General features: G+C 47.8%; 1 protein-coding gene across 1 annotated transcript in view; it reads right to left on the bottom strand.

Annotated features, from left to right (window-relative positions):
• Window positions 1-20247, bottom strand: part of LOC129384866 (uncharacterized) — a 78575-nt gene that overhangs the window by 20154 nt on the left and 38174 nt on the right. Inside the window, exon 3 of the mRNA XM_055070450.2 lies at window positions 7312-8091. Within this exon, the coding sequence (XP_054926425.2) occupies window positions 7312-8091 (780 nt within the window). The remainder of the gene's footprint in view (window positions 1-7311; window positions 8092-20247) is intronic.

Genomic DNA, 20247 nt, shown 5'->3' with positions numbered 1-20247 from the left:
ATCATGACTTTGATACTCATTGCATTTATTTAGATTGTGCTAAAGTATTTGACTCCGTCTCACACGATCTATTTATGTTCAAGCTTAATCAACTTAACATAGACCCCAATGTACTTACATGGATTAAGGAATTTCTCTCTAACCGTAGTCAGTATGTGACGGCTAATGACTTTTGTTCACCTAATTCTGCCGTAACACCTAGTGTCCTGCAAGGGTCCGTTCTGGGCCCTCTGCTTTTCTTGATTTATATTAATGATCTTCCTTCTTGCCTTTTTTCCTCAACTGTCCCACTGCTTTCAGATGACTGTAGTTTAGCAGAAAATTACTAACCATGCCAATTGTCTCAACCTGCAACATGATCTAGATAGGGTATTTGAATGGTGCAGTAAATGGCTCATGACACTTAATACAACTAAATGTAAAAGTATGCAAGTTTCTAGCCACAGCACTAATCATTGACCGCGTACTCACTCCCTCCATTATGCTTCATTACCATCGGTTGACAGTTATAAATACCTGGATGTTCACATTTCTTCTACTCTTTTACGCGTGTCGAATATGTAACTAACAACGCGAATCACATGCTTGGGCATCTGCATCAAAACTTTTTTAATGCTCCATCGTCCCTGAAGTTAACACTTTACGAAACTTCGGTACTTTCTAAATTAGAGTACGCATGTGCCATATGGGATCCTACTGAGACTACACTCATTCAAACTCTTGAAGCCATTCAGAACCGCGCAGCACGTTTCCTCTTATCGAATTATCCACGTCATTCCATTGTCACATCTATTAAAAAAACCCTAAATTTGCTTGGCCTTTCCTTGCGTCGAAAGTCATCTCGCCTTAACCTTTTTCAGAAAATTTATTATTGTAACAACGATTTGAAGGACGTTCCGTTTCATCCACTTCATTACATATCTTTAAGGACCAATCATCACTTCAAGGTGGGCCTACCGTCTTGTCGCACAAAATTGTGTAATGACTCTTTTGTTCCTAGAACAAATGTCGCGTGGAACCACCTTCCCTCCACAATCGGCAGCATAACTGATGACCACGAGTTCAAGGTCACTTTACATGATGCCTTGTAATACACATAAATATATATATATATATATATATATATATATATATAGTGACCAACAGTTACAACAGCCGTTTCTACAAAAATTGATTTATGCTGGGCAAACCTGTGCCCGTCAACGAAAACCGACCGAACACTCAACAACAACAAGAAACGTCCCTCGAGCTTCGCTCCTTCGAACGTCGTTCTCCTCTTTGTCGCCTCCTGTCGCGTGCCAATCGTTCAATACTCGCGCACGAGCCGCCGGCCTGTCAGCACCGGCCGAGCGTTGCCCTGCGGTGCTTTGCTTGACGCTCGCGGTGTGGCGGCTACGCAGTTGGGATATGTCGGTCGTCTTTATCTTTCCGCAATGCTGGCGGCACTATATATATATATATATATATATAAATAATAAATAAATAAATAAATAAATATAAAAAGGTTCTTGTGCTATAAGTGCTCGTAGGCGCAATTGTCAGCATGTCGCGCTGTCGACATTACTTATCTCTTCCATTATTTACGTATTTGTCTGTTTATTTTGATGCCGCCAGGGCCACCCAACACAACAGAAAGGAATTGCGAAATAGACCGTAATATAAGTAAGTGCCCAAAAGGCAAAAGTATGCTTCTTATAAGATGTCAGCTAAAAGTAATTGTAATGTGCAAAAAGATCCCACGAGACAAAATGTTAGAAATTATCAGCTAGTGGTTTGAAGAATTTGTTATAACTTTGAATTGTTACAAAATGCTCGGGAGAGTAGTGCCGATCCAGTTCTTAAGGTATTAGAAAAGGCGACTGACAAACGGCGAACAGCTCTTACAAGCGAGGAGTTTCTTGAATTCGTCCCTGCGTATCCGACTTGAGAGAGAGTTTCACACTCAGCCGCAATATTCCCTTTCTTCCCACCAGTTAATCACCATCGCGCTCTATAACGCCTGTAGCGACGACCAACCACGTCACTGTCCCCGCTGTGGGGGTCATTGCCCCTTGCTCCGAAAACCCAGTTTGCCTCGCCATGGGGGTAATTGCGCCCTACTCGATTCGAAGCGGCTACCCGACTGGGACGCACCACTGCCACTCGGCAAACCTGCTTATACTTTTGAATAAAGGCCGTCAAAACATGTATTCCTTGCCTCCGCTAAACCGAGCTACCAAAAATTGGTGACACAGGACATTTACGCTTTCCTTTTTTTTTCAAACATCAGCCATGGACAACGCTGCTCCTACTCCTGCTGACAGAGACGACGCCACGATTATGACTCCTGTCATCGCCGCAAAGCTTCAGCTTCCCAGCCTTTGACCCAAGAATCCCAGGGTTTGGTTTATGCAAGTAGAGGCCTATTTTCAACTCCAGTGCATCACTTCACAGACAGCAAAGTACCTGCATATCGTCGCCGTGCCAGCCTCCTACATCGCCTGTGTCATGGACGACTTGCTAGCGGGTACGCCTTCTGCTACCCAATACGACGACCTGAAACGCACGGTCCAGCAGCGCCTCGAGCCATCGCAACAGGGTAGGCTCGAACAGCTCCTCTCCAAAGAACTCGGCGACCAACGACCGTCACAACTGCTGCACCGGTTGCGTCAGTTAGTGGGTGAGCCCTCCGCGAACGAGAGCTAGCTTCCAATTTTGAGCGAGCTGTTCTTGCAACGCATCCCACATCCGACGCGCATGGTACTGGAGGGGTCGGACATTATAAGTCTCCATCGGCCAGCTGCGCTCGCTAACACATATGCGACTGCTCGTCTTCGGCACAGCTACCTATCGCGGCTGCGAGAGCGTCAGAGCCAGGAGACCGACTCTCCTGCCTGGAGGAAACAGTCTACCACCTTACAAGTGTACTGGAGAAGCTCACGACGACTGGCGGCAACTCTGACCGCCAACTGCGGCGCAGCCATTAGGCTTCACAGTCTCGCAACGCACCTAAAGACTCGCCGCGGCAGTTGTGCTGGTACCATCGTCGCTTTCGCCAACAAGCACGTCACTGCACTCAGCCTTGTTCGTGGACGGAAAACGCACATGCCAGTTGCTAACAGCGGCATGCGGCATCGGCCCTCGAGCAAGTCGCCTATTCTTGGTAGTCTACCGCAACAACGGCACCCGCCTCCTCGTCGACCCCGGAGCCGAGCTGTCTATCGTTCCCGCCACAGCCACAGATCACCAACGTGGCAAGTCCACACCCACGCTCGACGCAGTGAACAACACTGCCATCGTGTCGTACGGGGTCCGGTCAATAACGCAAGACATCGGACTCCTACGCTTGCACAGATGGGTGTCTGTGATCGCCGACGTCAGCTTTGCCATACTGAGAGCGGACTTCCTCAGCCATTTCATCATAGATGTGAGTGTCCGCGAAATGCGCCTAAAGGATAACGTCACATCTCTCGATGTACTAGGCCTGCAGTCCAGCCTCACCTCATCTGGCATCCACACGTTTCGGCCGGTCTCAACGTATGCAAGATACTTGCCGAGTACCCGCAGTTCACGAAGCCCCGAAACGATGCGCTTCCTGTGAAACATAAAGATGGCCCAATATACCGCCACCGCTGACCCACCTGTCGCCGCCCGGCCACGAAGGCTCGCTGGACAGAGGTTGGAAGTCGCCCACCGTGAGTTTGAACACATGCTCCAGCTCGGCCTTATTCGTCCTTCCTCCAGCAATCGGTCTTCACTTCTGCATCTGTTTCCAAAGCAGGACAGGGGTGACTGGCTGCTTTGTGGCGATTACCGAGCTTACAATTCCGTCACCACTACGGATCAATATCCTCGTCCCCACATACATGACTTCGGCGCCCATCTCGCAGAAACCAAAATACACAGCGAGATCGATTCGATGAACGCGTACCATCAAATTCCTGTAGAACCCAGCGACCCTCTGAAGACAGTAATCACTACTCCAGTTGGCCTATTTGAGTTTGTCCGTGTGCCTTGTGGTTTGAAGAATTCGGCGCAAACATTTTAAAGGATCATGGACGAGTTTACGGGCGGACTCCTGCTCATGTTCGTCTAGCTTGACGACATTCTTGTCGCAAGTCGCACAAACGAAAAGCACAAAGAGCACCTTCGCCTTCTGTTTGAGCGACTAGATGAACACAGCCTTGTCCTAAAGACTCACAAATGCATTTTCAGAGTTGAAGCCCTGGATTTTCGCGGCCATCGCATTTCACCCCAGGGCATCAAGCCACTGGAATCACGGCTGCGGGCAATCCAGGACTTCTCCTCTCCATCCTCCTTCGGGAAGTTGCGGGAGTTTCTGGAGCTCAAATTTTCACAGGCGCTTCAAACCGTCGTGTGTGCAAGTTCTTCAGCCGCTCGCCGACTTGCGTCACGACTCCAAAGAACATGAACACATCTCACTCGATGAGCCTGGAAACTCGCTGTCAAAATGCTGGAGTGAGGAATCCCGGCAGCAGCAAGCGAACTGGCCTTCATGCATCTCTCGCTTCAACGCGAACGAAACGTCGAAACCACAGTGCGTATGGAGCTACCGGTACTAGGCGCACTCTGCAAACATCGCAGATCGCTTTGAACATAAGGCCCGCGCGGGTGCGCTTTCACCACGTGGCAGATCGCTTTCAAGACACATGAGTGCCGGCAACGCGTCCCTACGACGTCAACCGAAGGAGTCAACTACGGTGTCCGCCATTAGCGTGCCCAACGCTGTAGACGCCGCGAATGCTTCCACTTTGTACGAAGTGGCGGGCGAGGAGGACATCGAGGCACCCTAGCAGCCGCCGGAGAAGAACGTTCCCCTCCTTCGCCTGATCCCCGTGCCTCACGCGCCACAGGAGTGGGCACGCTTCCTGCCCGCGTTCTTCGCTCGCACACGTGAGATTGAACCGCGTTCGCCGGTTCAGCCTCACATGCTTTCACTCGCACATACACCATACGCCGCGCGGCGGTGTGGTTTTATTGCCCTTGGACTTTGTACAGAACCTCAAGGCGACGGCGACGCCGACAGCAGAAATGCGCCTGGAGTGTCCATATAGTTCAATTGCTATCGCAATAAAAACGCCTACCTTCCACTGGTCCTCGAACATCAACCCCACTTCCACGAAGCCAAAACGCGCTTGGCGACCGCAGTGTTGCTGATTCATCCATTGCCCGACGCGCCAACTCGCCTTATGGTAGACGCGTCGACCACGGCAGTGGGTGCAGTACTGCAGCAGCACGATGGCACAGACTGGAGGACGCTGGGCTTCTTCTCAAAGCACCTCAAACCTACAGAAGCTCGCTACAGTACCTTCAGGAGAGAAATGTTGATCATCTTTTGCGCTGTCAAACAATTCCGTTTTTTTTTTCTTGAACGCTGTAGCTTTGACATTCTGACCGACCACAAGCCGTTGACCTTCGTTTTCAAGAACAACAGTTCCTCGTACTCTGAACGTGAGCTTCGGCAACTTTACTTTATCTCTCAATTTTCTAGGGGCATCCGTCATATCTCTGGGACCGCAAATCGGGCAGCTGACGCACTGTCGCGGATCGATGCTATGCCTGCTGGATCTGGAATTTCAAGCTCTATTCTCCTCCCAGCAAAACGACCCAGAGCTGCGCCAATCACGTGAAATGGGCTCGTCGCTCCGACTTGCGGATGTGCCGCGCCGCTTCCCTACATAACAGTAATCACGTGCGGCACATAGCAGGCAGCTCCTCGCCCGTTCGTGCCCCATCAATATCGGTGGCCAATATTCGATTCACTACACGGACTAAACCATCCCCGCATCAGAGCGACACAGCGGCTTATCACAGACCGCTTCACCTGGCCAGGGATCAACAAAGATGCTCGAAGCTGGGCAAGAAGCTGCCAAGCCTGTCAAGCCGTGAAAGTGACCCGGCACTCGCATTCAGCGGTGTAGCAGTTTCGACCACCAGAGAGCCGTTTCGATCACTTGTATTTAGACTTGGTGGGGCTCTTCCACCCTGCCAAGGTTTCAGGTACCTCATCAGGTGCGTCGACCGGTACTCATGGTGGCGACGCCTCTACAAGACTGCTCTACTGAAACAGTGGCGGAACCATTTGTTGCTACCTGGGTGTCGCGGTACGGCTGCCCTTTGCTGACCGTGGCCGGCAATTGCAATGCTCGCTTTTTTCTGCCCCGGCGAGACTGTTCGGCACGCGGCTTCCTAGCACCACGACATAGCACCCACAGAGCAACGACATGGTCAAGCGTCTCTACCGACAAATGAAGGCGTCATTGACCGCCACGCTCGACAGACAGCATTGGGTGGAAAGGATACCCACTACTGGCGCTGCGAACAGCAACCAAGGCTGACCTCGCAGTCAGCGCAGCCGAGATGCTCTATGGGTCATCAATCCATATTCCAGGCCAGCAAGGCACTCCGCCAGCAGCCACGCAGCCCTTACAGACGCTACATTGCTGGCTCGACCAGCTTCGACCTACTTCTTCTCGTATCGCCCGTCGGCAGCCTGTATTTAGTTTCTCATTCCGCCATTGACACCTAAGCCTCTAGAATTCTAGCGGGGCAGCCCTTGTAGCGAACGTCTGCCACTTCGTTGCCCCCCACCGTGGGGGACATTTCTATCTGCTCGAACCGAAGCAGCTGCCCTACTGGGGCACCACCACTGCCACTCGGCAAAGCTGCTTTTACTTTTGAATAAAGCCAGTCGACGCTCCGTTCTCACGCTGTCAAAACGTATTTTCCTCGCCTCCGATAAACCGAGCCCCCAAGACGTCCACGCGACATCAGGTATATGGAAAATAGTCCAAAGCCACCGTGAACGATGGAGTTTCACGCTATCCACCAAACGATCAGCGCGGGACATATCACAACGCCAATATTTCATTATACGCTTTTCCGTATAAGTTGTTATAGACAAAACGAAGCAATTACGTGTATTTATGCGTTCATACACGAGAGAAAAAGAAAAAAGGCAGACGATTACTTGCCTACGCGCATGGCTATAGGTGCCCAATACGTTTTATTACGCTTCTTAGGAGAGACAGGCGCTCCGAACGAGCGCTAAAGAATCGGCTTTATCCAGCATTAACCGCTTTCTTTCACCCACGCATATTTGACGCACGTATCCTTAGTTTACCTGCTTGTTTCCACATTTCCATGAACAGGACTAAGCGGAATGTATCGCTACGTTGAGGAGACGAATAAACAAACCCTCACTTTCTTTTTGTCTTCATAATGACCTAGACTTAGGAGGAAGATCACACTAGCAAATCCTAACCTAATAACGGAACATATTGCCTGTTCCGGAGAATTTCCAGCGCTTACCTCCATGACCTCGTGCAGCAGGCCACCGCGGAACAACCTCGCCGCCGATAGCGCAGCCTGCGAACGCACCAAATCCTGCGTGGTGCTCACCGCCGATACTGCACTCTGCGAGCCAATCGCCAGAGTCCACTGGAAGGACTCCATGGCGACGCCGTACTGGGACTCGCGGCTCTGGCGGTAGCAGAAGGACACGACGGCGTCCGCCAGCTGCTCCGAGGGCACTGTTCGCCGCACGACCTCCGCCTCGAGGGCAGGGAGGAGCGCGTGCACCAGAAGCCACACAGAGCGCGTGATGCGGCTGGACGTCTCGAGGACGAGGTGGGTGAAGGTGTGCAGGAAGGACATGCCCTTCACGTACACCAGCTTGGTAGGCTCGAGGGACTGCAGCACGTGCGGAGCATCGGCCAGGGCTTCGATCCACGCTTCGCGAGTCCTCGGGTAGATCTGCAAGAACAGCTGGTCCGGCGGCCACATGCTCACGTCTTCTTCACCGCTCAGGTTGTTCGTGAGAGACTCGTCGACGATCAGCAACTGCGTCAGCTGCGCCGATGTCAATGTGGCACCGCTGGCGTTTGCCGCTGTGCTGAGCATCGCTTCCAGCTGTCGCGCAGGCAGGCCGAGATAGTTGCGCAGCGAGTCGCCAGACCTGAGGTGCATGTTGCCTTCGTAGAGACGTACCTTTATGGCCAGCTCAATACGGTACTTGAGGACTAAGCGGAGCATGAACTTCAGCGTTGACGTGCTGCTGACCGAATGCTGCGCGATGTCTTCCCAGCGTGTCTGAGGAAGAGAGAATGGTAAAGGCCGGGAGCAGTATTTTAGTACATGTGCTCCCACGAGAAGTTTCACAGTGAAGCTGTAATTAAGATAACAGCTGTCGAAGCACATCCGCTCTCAAAAGACAGCTGAAAAATAGGCGGAAGTTATTCGGGTGGAAATTAACAAGTAGTTGCATTAATTTGAAGGTGGTACGTAGGGAATCTTTAGGGAACACTAAGCGAAAATATTAGGTCGAGCAAGATTCTAAAATAAGGCTTCTTTAATATCAAGTTCGTAGTTCGTGGTGAGAACGGAGCTTATAAAAGCAAGAATATAATTAGAATGGAAAATCAGAGTAGCGGCACCAATTTTGGACAATGGTACCTCTCATGTGACGTCAGCACTGGCTGATTCACAGAGAGTGCTGGAGAGACAATTTAAGCGGGAATTGCTTCAACTCGTCCGTTTTTGCGCGCTCGATTCAAATTGAGGACCAGCAGCATGACCTTTGGTGGCAATTTTTGTGGAACGAAGTAAGAGTTAAGAAGAATATAAGAGGCTGTATCACACTTTGTTCAATTCATATACCGTCACACAGAAGACAATGATACAGTTCTGGAGGGTAGATCTGCAGGAACAGCTGGTCCGGTGGCCAGTGTCCGTTAGTGTCCCTCTGAGCGTGATGTATAAGTTAGAACTATGTAGAGCAAATTGGCAATTGCTAGAAGATTAGAAATGTTCTGACAATTACTCTTTGAAGGTATGTGTAATGAGCGGCTTCCCCGCCTAACATTTAGTCTAATCGAACTCTTTCACGAGAAGCATGTGTGTGTCTAACCATTGCAACTTTCTGAAAGCAATTCTGACGATTCCCTTCATATTGCTCGAGGGCCTGCAAATATTTTGCAATCCGTGGGGAAACGTCTCCAATAATTTTTTTACAAAAAGCAATGAAAGACGATTGTTTCAAGATTTAGCCTTACATATTTTGCGAGTTGGCAATGCTGAGATATGCCAGGGTAATGCAAACAGCACATAAAAAAGAAAAAAAAGAAAGAAATCGAGCTAACAGCGCTAATTTTCTTATACTTGTTGTTCACAACAGGTAACCAGCATAGCTTGGAGGTCGTTGTCGCGGCATATGTTTCTGTATATGTCTGGCATAGGTTTCCTGCAAAAGTCACTAGACGGAATTCTGGCGCTCCAATCGTTCAGCCACCACGGAACTGATCGGTGGCGCACCAATTTGCCTATTGTTCCTGTTTGCGGCTTCAGGCATCCGCGAAGGGTCATCTATTCCACTTGATTTTCTAAAATTTCGAAGCACTCATAAATTGCTAAACGTACGAAAACGAAAAGTCTCTACGCACATGAACACACAATCCAAACGGTCGCATTCATAACACAATATATTGCTTAATGTTTTGAGCTATTTCTAGAAAAAAAGGAGTTCAGATGCCCAGCACACATAAGCGTCATACTTCCCTCTAGTTGTTTCTTTTTTCAAGAAACTCTACTTAAAGAACAGCTAAGAGGCCGTTCTTGATGAGCGCTGATGGTGTAAGTACTCGTGGCGTTTTCTCGCTGAGCTAGAGTCGCTAATATCCTTCCTTGTCTGAAGGTAGCGTTACAAATGGGTACTTCTGTGTACCAGAACGATAAAAAACACAAGCAAATGTCATTGTTTTTGGTAGTATATCGAAGCGTTTTATCGTGATCTCTTTATACTGTAGCGATTCCTTGAACACAAATAAATCACCGCATTCAAGAGGATCGAAGCTTTATCTCGGGCCCAACTCTGACGCGGCCAATTCAAATACATGTAAAATGCAAGAACGCTTTTCTGAGATAGCCCCTGGACTGAATTTAATGAAATGTGTTGCATTTGAAAGAGAAAGGTAAATTCTAGTGACTGCTGGAAGCGCAAATTCGATTTAGGGCCTGAATTTTGTTAGAATTTTCTTTTTAATTGTGAAGTTCGAAAAAATAGAATCATGAAATTTACAAATTAACAGCTCTCCAGCAAGGGCAGATATCGCGGTTCTGTAAACGGCATCTATTAGATCATCCAAAGCGGACAAATTCGATATGTCAATTTATATATCACGTGAATTTTTTACATTGTTTACAAGGGTTCTGCAAAATCTGAATTTACACATTACCAAATTTTTGACATTCATGTGTAACATGCGAATTTTGTCCGCTTTAGATATACTATGAGATGCAATTCACAAAATTTCGATATCATTCCTCATTCCCGAGTTACGGAGCTGTAAACTTGATAGCTTCGTTTTAGAAAGATTTGCGACTTTTTCCAATTTACAGTACAAAATTTACGAGCTAAATAAAAAATTTGAAACCAGCAGTCACTATATTTTAAGTTCTTCTTTTAAATACAACAAGTCTCGTCATGTTTGGTGTAGTGGTTGCCGAGAGAAAACGAATTCTCCTTTTACATGAATTTAGATAGGAGCACCCGAGCTAAATCTTCCTCTTAAGGGCGCTTTTTAATGTCTACAACTCCTCACACCCCTAACACCCAGAGAAAGGATGTTTGAAGGAATGCACACATATGAAAGATTTTTATTGAAAATTAGACCCTTTTCTACAATAGCTATATTGCCGGAATCGTACAATAAGTTTCCCTTTTTACTGCAATATCTGCTATCCTTTTTCTTCTAGTAGACTGCATGTTTGCCAGTGGCAGTGGTGTCCGTTGAAGGAACGCCGAGGTCCTTTGCGAGACTAAATTAAGAACACAGATAGAGCCGCGCAGTATACATCACCTGTTTATCGTTTGGACAGAATCCAAGAATGACAAGAACGTCTATTCAGGGAACACCCAGGGTATATATAGTCGTCGGCATTCACAGGCACGTGTTGCCGTAATCTTCGTGGTGTCAGTCAGTTCAGGCTGATACGTGCGACGCATGCGTAGTCTGCACGATACAACCTGTACTGAAACTGCGCACCTACAGAGTGTCAGTACGAAGTTTTACATCTCAGCCAGTTTTTTTTTTTTTTTCGTAGACGGCAGTTACTGCCGCGAGTTAACATCGCATGCAGTAGTTACACAGGAAAATGGCAATGCATGTCACATTATAAATAACGAGACAAGTGCCAATCGTATGACTAGTAACTGACTAGTAAGAAAACGAGCATATATATGCTCCTAAAAGGAAGACAATGAAAAACAAGTAATAAATCGAAGGTACCGGTCTGGTTGAAATTCCCTTTCATCATAGATGTCTTTTAGGCGAACAATCAATCATTGGAACTGTACTGACGAAGTAAGAACGGGCTCAGCAATGTGGTACAATAATCCTGTCTTCCATAAACTGTGTGTACCGATTAGTAAAAACATAACAAGGCGCACATCCCTACATCGCGCACATTCGAATATCGAACGGCATGCAGATTCAAATGAAACTTTAGTTAAACGTCCCAAAACAATATTGCATCTATACAATAGGGGAAATGGGGTGCTATGCAGGATGTGCCGAGTTTCTCGTTCACCCGAGTTTTATCGAGTTTGCTCGACGGAAGTCAGTGAACGGAGATAGCGCGGAACGCGCGAAAGCTACAGGCAAAAAAAATATGTAGACAAAAAGCCGTGTATGACAACATGAGCGCACCCTGCGCTCGCGGCACGCTGCTTCCACGTTTCAAGCGCAGAAGGCTGCACAACGAAACGCGCCAGCGCCGCGTATTGTTATCAACGGATTATCGCAGCTTAGCAATACCGTGACTGTCCCGCTGTCTGTCTGCACACTTGCCGTGAGCCGCTTGCCACGCCTTTCCTGGGCGCGTCAAGGGCGTGCCTCCTCTTTCGGGCACTATCTTTCTATCCTCCATCGAATGAAAACAGGGTACATGCGGCGCATTATTGCACCTACACTTTCATTCAAACGAATACGTTAAAATACAACAAATAAAATAAAGAACATTTTTATTTCTTTGAGTATCTGTTTTCCGTTTTGAATGCTAGAAATTTCTGATGACAAATGGAGATCGAGCAAATTGTTAAAATTTGCACTTCTTGCCGCCAGTGCCGACAGTGAGGCGAAAGCTTAGAAGCGGATACATTGAAAAGCGTCGCACGCACGAGGGAGTTCATACGATGAGAAGTCGCCTAAGGGGGCTGCAGTGCCATGGGGCTCTGGCATTGCCCAGGGGGCGCTGCGAATGGATGGATGGATGGATGTTATGAGCGTCCCCTTTGGAACGGGGCGGTGGGTTGCGCCACCAAGCTCTTGCTACTATGCTGCCTAATATCCTACCTAGGTTAACCAATGAAAAAAGAAAAAAAAAACACTATGAACTACCGCGTCCAAACTTTCTGATCCCCTATTGCGAATTGTGCTTTTGTACGTCTCCGTCTTTTGTCGTTTCCCTACTTTTCTTCCACCAATCCTCCAATCGCCTCTTACTAATGTCTATTGCGGACCTGTTTGCTTTACCACTGCTCCCGCTGAACCCAAGGGCTTCAAGGAGGCCAGTGGTGCCTAAATCGACCGCTGGGTAGACGTCTTCACATTCTAATAAAATATGCTCCGTCGTTTCCCTAGCTTTGCCGCAGCAAGCACATGCTTCTTCCTCCTTCTTATATCTCGCTTTATAGGTGCGTGTTCTAAGGCATCCCGATCTCGCTTCGAAAAGTAATGAGCTTCCCTTTGAGTTAACATAAATGGTTTCTTTCCTGATTTCGTTTTTTCCTCTTAAATAGTTACTCATGGCAGGTTTCTTTTCCATTGCCGCCACCCATGAGATTAATTCAGCCTCTCTGACTTTCCGCTTTACCTTCCTTGTTGCTGTGTTGCCCACCCCACAGGCCGCATACTTGCTGGTAAGCTTCCTAGTTCTTTTCCTCCACTGTGAATCAATGTTTTGCCTGTACAGATACCTGAACACTCTCCCAGCCCATTCACTTTCTTCCATATTCCTCAGCCGTTCTTCATACTCAGTTTTACTGCGAGCTTCCCTCACTTCAAAACTAGTCCAGCCCATATCCCCCTGCACAGCTTCATTTGTAGTCTTCCCGTGAGCTCCCAATGCGAGGCGACCCACTGACCTTTGGTTCCCGTCGAGTCCTGATTGTACCCCTGATTTAAAGCAAACAACCGCATTTCCAAAAGTAAGTCCTGGAACCATTACCCCTTTCCACATACCTCGGAGGACCTCGTACCTGTTGTATCCCCATAGCGCTGTGTGCTTCATTATGGCTGCATTTCTCTTCCCCTTGACTGTTATGGTTTTTTCCTGCGTTTCCATATATCCTTTGTCTTCGTTTATCCATATACCAAGGTATTTATATTCTGTTACCCGAGGTATTTCTGGGCCCAGTATCTCCACTGTCTGTTCACTGTTTCCATTGAATACCATAACACCTGATTTTCTAACACTAAATTTCAAACCTAAATTGTTGCCTTCCTGTCCACAGATATTAGCCAGACGTTGCAAATCGCTTTGCTTGTTAGCGAGCAACACAATGTCGTCCGCATAAAATAAACCTGGGAGTCGCTGCTCTATTACTGTACCTGCCTGTTTGTATGGGAGATTAAACCCGATATTACTTCCTTCCAGCGCCCTCTCCATCTTCACCATGTACATCATAAACAGCAGCGGGGATAAAGGGCACCCTTGCCTCAGTCCCTTGTTGATATGAACTTTCTCCGCGCTCCTCATCCCTTCCCATTCAACGCAAACGGTATTTTCTAGGTAAATCTCTCTCAAAAGCTGTATACAATCGTTACCTAAGCCTTCCCTTTCCAGAATATCCCACAAAATGTTGCGGTCTACGTTGTCGTAGGCTCCTGTAATGTCTAAAAAGGCCACATACACCGGTCTGCTTTCTGCTTTTGATATTTCAATACACTGAGTAAGAACAAACAAGTTATCGTCCAAACGCCTACCTATTCTGAAGCCATTCTGAAGCTCTCCCAAAATGCCATTATTCTCTGTCCATGCTTGGAGGTTTAATTTGATTGCCTGCATTTCTAGCATGTATATTACCGATGTAATGGTCAACGGCCTATACGAGTGAATTCTGTCTTTCTCCCCCTTACCTTTATAAATTAAATTCATTCTACTTTGTCGCCAACTGTCTGGTATTCGTCTATGTTTTAAAGTTTTTTCCACTGCTTTCACCAGAGCTTGCTTACTTTTTGGTCCTAGTTCATTTATCAGCTTAACGGGAACCTCGTCTAGCCTTGTGGCTGTGCGCTTAGGAATTTTCTCTTCCGCTTTCTTCCAGTTTAAATTTCTCAGAACCAGCTCCTTTTTCTGGGTCTCTCTCATGCTCTTTTTTTCCTCAAATACAACCTCGTCATTGCCTTGGAAAGATTCGGCTGTTATTTTTCGGATGTAATTTATCGCCGCTTCTCCTTCCAGTCTGCTTTCATCTTCGTCTAGGATATGTTGTTGTATTGTTGTTGACTTCCTGCCTAATAATTGTATGTGGTTCCAAAATATTCTAGGTGCGGCCTTCTTTTTCTCACGTATTTCTGGCAACCAACGTTCACTTTCACCTTTTAATTTTGCTTGCACCAGTATTTAAACCATAGACTTTTTCTCCCGGTATATTTCCCATTTACTAGTTACTTCATCCTGTGACAACTGCGCCTTCTTTGCCTGCCTGTGCTCTCGAGATGCTTTCTGTCGTTCGGCGATCGCTTCTCGTATCTCCTTGTTCCACCAGCTTTTTGGTTTCTTTTTTCCCTTCCAACGAACATGTTGTTTCTCTTTCCGTATTTCTGTCGTTATTACACTTAGAGGCTCACCATATTCCCACTCTTTACTTGGCCATTTGCCAAGTTCTCCCTCAACTCTAGTGATTGTATCTGCTATTTGTTCAGCGTTCAAATTTGGACTGGCCATTTTGCTCTCCTTGCTCTCTTTCCCAACTACGTATCCCATTTTGAATATGATGCGTTTATGGTCACTCCCTATGCTGTTAAACCCTTCCTCATCGATGACCATTTCTCTCAACTTATCATGAAGTCCTTCTGTCATCAGACAGTAATCAATGGTTGATTGCCGGTTTTCCACTGCCCACGTGACCTGTCCTTCACACTTAGGCCCTGTATTCACGATCACGAGGTTATGTTGCTCACAAAGGTCCAGCATTGACTTCCCGTTATTGTCGGTATAGCCATCTAAATCCTGTATGTGGGCATTCATGTCACCTAATAGGACAATTTCAGCACCACTCCCGAAACCCTTAATATCAGCGCTTATGCATTCCACTAACTCTTTATTCTTCTCTGTGCAATTTTTTCCGGTCCACAAATACGTAACACCCAGCTAAGTTTCTTTCCCACTCATTGTACCTGATTACCAAAGATGCTCTTGACATTGTGAATTTACTCTTTTCCATTTGGCTCCCTGATGGATGAGCGTTCCGACTCCCCCTCCCTTTCTTTCCGACTTAGTTCTGTTGCACCCTTCCCAAACATAATTCTCAATAACTGGCGGCTCTTCTGAGTCTCTAAGGTGCGTTTCTGTAACCGCATACAACACTATTTGTTCTCTGTGTAACTGCTCCTCAATCTCTGCCCACTTTTCCTTTCTTCTGCCGCCCTGCATGTTTATGTAGCCTATTGCATGGCGAGCTCTTTTTCTTGTATTCCCCCTTTTTCTATTATCGACGGCGATGCTCTTCTGATGTTCCCCTAGGGGACCTTCTTCATTACTATCTACTCTGACCTCCTGAGCGCCTGCGGGCCCCCTAAAAAAGCAATTGCGCGACCACCAAGTCGCCAGCCCACTTCTCGTGCTAACCTGTAATTGAAGTGGATCCCGTCTCGTTTAAAACCAGCACAACTTCTCACTTCCCTGTTTACTTCGACAACCTCGAAGCCTTTCTCTCGGCTCATTTTCCAGATTGCCTCATTAGCAGCCACTACGGCTCTTTGTACGTGACTGTCACGCACAGGCACCTCCGGTACCGTGCACACCACGATCTGCACCTGAGGGGATAGCTCACGCAAGTCGTCCACCCCCTTCGCCAAGCGCTGGGCTAGTCCTGGCCCTTTCCTGTTTAGGACGTCATTTAGCCCACCTGCTACTATGACGAGGTTGCACACGTGGGCATTTTCCGCGAGCTTTTCTTTTGCTCGCTCCACGATAGAACCAAGTGTGCGCCCTGGAAATGTTCCTACCGCCACTCTTCTGTCGCCTTTCGCCCTCTCCACAATTGCTTTTGAGCACCCAGCCAGGTTTGAATCGCCAGCGATAATGACCATTTCACTTTCTCCTACCTCTCCCTGCTTCCCTTTGTCATTTTCCGCGTGATTCGGACTTGACAAGGGGTATTGTCCCCTGGGCTCCTGCTTTTTCCGCGTAGCGGCCTCAAGGTAGGTGCTGCTCTTTCCAGCTAACCCTTCATCACCCTGCCTGCGTTCGACGTATTTCTCTGACCCTGCCTCGCGTGTCGCGTCGGGGGTCTGCGTTCCATTGTCACGCACATTGTCGTTCACAATGGAGGCCCTGTTCAGCTTTTCCTCGGCTGCTTCAAGCCTTTTTTCAACTACCTTCCGTGCCTCACGCTCACTGTATAGCTTATTTTTGAGCTCTTGCACCTGTTTGAGAAGCTCTTCCTGGAAAGCCTCCATTTTCTGCAGCCTAGTATCGACATCACATTGTGTGCCGGTTGTTTCGACGCGCTCTCCATTCTCACCTGCTTCCTCATCTGCCTTGAGGGACCCCCCCCCCCCCCCGTACTGCCTGCTTTACCGGCTTTCTCGCCATGTATTGCACGGCTTTTTGCAAATACTATAATACTATATCAATGCAGAGCACGTGCCTTTTAGAAAAAAACGATACGCACAGGATCCAAATCCTCAAAATGCCGCAAATCAACTGTCACCACTGTTTCAAAAATAAACAATGTCGCGGAGACCGAAGGTATGACACGGTCTCGCACGCGCTCAACCACGCGGCCACGCTCTCACTTTTCTACCAAACACGCACAGTAAAACCGCTAATAGCTATTTGTCTTGCCACTTCCAGGCTACTAGTTAAAGACTACAAACACTCAACGTCCCACCCGGCTGCACGTGTTGGAACACGTGGCACGAAAGGACGCTCTAATCATCCTGCAAAACAAATTTACACGAAGCACACCCGCGCACCCGAAATACGAGAAACAAAAAAAGGGAAAGAAAAGGAAAACCCCCCAATTACTGTTTAAATGCAAAAAACCAGCAAATAAAAAACAGAAGCAAGCTCAAAGCATGCACAAAAACTTATGATTTCGTCGTCGCCACGCAGCCCCGAAAAGCACGTCCATCCGCCACAAAATCCAAACGAACAGGAAAATGGGGCTAAAAAGCGCCCTCTGTCCTTAACTGGGTAGTACCAAGCTCGGTCGTCTGCTTCGGAAAGCACGTTTACAATATGGACCCGCCACTGTAGGTTTTGTTGTACCACGGTTTGCATCGAATATCGGGCGCCGAAGACTATTTCAGGGGTGGCACGATGCGTAAAGGCAATAAATTATGCAAGGCCGAATACGTGCACGCCGTTCAAGAAATAAGCGGCGAAGTTTTAGCGCTCTGTCAATCGCAGGTGAAGCGAGTCGCGTACGACGTTGAACTTCAGGCAATGTTTGCACGCTACTAGATTCAGGCGCACGAACACGAGAAAATGGTTGCTATAAATGAATTCACAGCAGCGATAAGCAGACATCATGTGTACGAAACTGCTCGAGCGCACGACGGTACGCGCCGCGACAGCAGCGGTCTTTCAGCATGCCGCGAAACGGCGGGCCTCCTGCAACCTTTGTTGACTGAATGCCGCTAGACAAGTAGTTACACCTGCACTGTAGTAGCGGCTATCTTCCCCTTTAGCAACTGATAAATAACTGATTCAATGCATATGAGCTCGCAGTAAAGTACGTGCGAATCGCGCTGCAGCGCTAGCTCGTGCGCTGCTCGCTTGATGTAGCTTTTAATGACAGCGCTCGAACATCGATGTGCTGCAATCAATACTACCTTGCTGCGCTACCTGAACGTGCTGGCTTGAGGTCAAGGATGAGCCCATTTAACTCTCTAACCAGTGCTTCTCGTAGTAGGGTAGTGAATTCTCACCAAATAAGCCCGACCATTTGTGGTCATTTGCACACACCTGGGGCGCTATAACGTAAAGCTATTCCAAACTTTTCTATTCCAATTCTGCCAGCAGCCCTCCGCGATTGGTCAAAAACTTTTTTCGACCACCCTCCCCTTCACCTGTCTGTCACGCGACGTCAGGAAAACCGCAATACCACCCCATCTGATATGATGTGTACACACTGATAATGCAAGATTTGACATAAAAACGAAAAACGGTTATTTCTGATTCAACCCTTTTTCGCCATTAGCCCTCGGCTATTGGTAACAAGTTTTCGGGCTGCGCCCACTTCACCTGCCTGTCACGCGACGTCACAAAACCGCACAAACTCACCACGTCAAAGTGACGTGTACGCGATAAAGATGCATTAATATGCCGAACAAAACTGAATTTTTGTCGGAATAGCCGCAGGCTGCCCCGTTCCGAAAGGAATAAAATATGGCTGCCGCCGATCGCTGAGACGCTGGCTACTCGCACCTGCCGGAGAGCATGGGTGTATCTGCGTATAATAAAACTTCTTGCGTGACCGTATAACGTTTTCAAGCACTTTCGGCACGTTTACTACCTCAGTCTGCCAACTCTTCTTTGCTGAGGGTCAGTTTTAGCGTCATTTTTAAGCTTCCATTGCATGCCGCCGCGATTTTCGACCAGCCACCACAAGCTAAGTAAGGGAAAGCCGACCAATTGCAGACGCCGTCACCACCCTCTTCATCCGGTTATCGATTTTCAGTGCACTGGCTCTGCCCCAGTGAATCCCTCTCCACTTGAGCGTTCTCCTCGCCTTTTGTCAGCCAATTAGATACGACAAGCCGCTCAGTGTAGGCAATGTTATTCGCTTTTCAAGCAAACAAAAGTGACCTCCCATGAACGAGGAGAGCGTTTGACTGGTCTGTTCAGACAACCCTGCGGGTGACCGCCCGGTGCTTGCGTCGGCGGTTACGCAAATTTGACGTCAGGAAATTGGAATAGAAACATATTGGAAACATCATCATCATCATCATCATCTTCAGCCTGGTTACGCCCACTGCAGGGCAAAGGCCTCTCCCATACTTCTCCAACTGCCCCGGTCATGTACTAATTATGGCCATGTTGACCCTCCAAACTTCCTAATCTCATCTCCCCACCTAACTTTCTGTCGCCCCCTGCTACGCTTCCCTTCCCTCGGAATCCAGTCCGTAATCCTTAATGACCATCGGTTATCTTCCCTCCTCATTACATGTCCTGCCCATGCCCATTTCTTTTTCTTGATTTCAACTAAGACGTCATTAACGCGCGTTTGTTCCCTCACCCTATCTGCTCTTTTCTTATCCCTTAATGTTACACCTATCATTCTTCTTTCCATAGCTCGTTGCGTCGTCCTCAATTTAAGTAGAACCCTTTTCGTAAGCCTCCAGGTTTGTGCCCCGTACGTGACTACTGGTAAGACATAGCTGTTATAAACTTTTCTTTTGAGGGATAATGGCAACCTGCTGTTCATGATCTCAGAATGCCTGCCAAACGCACCCCAGCTCATTTTTATTCTTCTGATTATTTCACTCTCATGATCCGGATCAGCAGTCACTACCTGTCCTAAGTAGATGTATTCCCTTACCACTTCCAGTGCCTCGCTACCTATCGTAAACTGCTGTTCCCTTCCGAGACTGTTAAACATTACTTTAGTTTTTTGCAGATTAATTTTTAGTCCCACCCTTCTGCTCTGCCTCTCCAGGTCAGTGAGCATGCATTGCAGTTGGTCCCCTGAGTTACTAAGCAAGCCAATATCATCAGCGAAGCGCAAGTTACTAAGGTGTTCTCCATTTACTCTTATCCCCAATTCTTCCCAATCCAGGTCTCTGAATACCTCCTGTAAACATGCTGTGAATAGCATTGGAGAGATCGTATCTCCCTGCCTGACGCCTTTCTTTATAGGGATTTTGTTGCTTTCTTTATGGAGGACTACAGTGGCTGTGGAGCCGCTATAGATACCTTTCAGTATTTTTACGTACGGCTCGTCTACACTCTGATTCCGCAGTGCCTCCTATTGGAATATTGGAATAGTTTTACGTTATAGGGCCCCTGGTCCCTTCA

Source organism: Dermacentor andersoni, chromosome 4 (assembly GCF_023375885.2).
Source record: "Dermacentor andersoni chromosome 4, qqDerAnde1_hic_scaffold, whole genome shotgun sequence".
Lineage (NCBI taxonomy): Eukaryota > Metazoa > Arthropoda > Arachnida > Ixodida > Ixodidae > Dermacentor > Dermacentor andersoni.
This window is presented reverse-complemented; position numbering and strand designations above follow the sequence as displayed.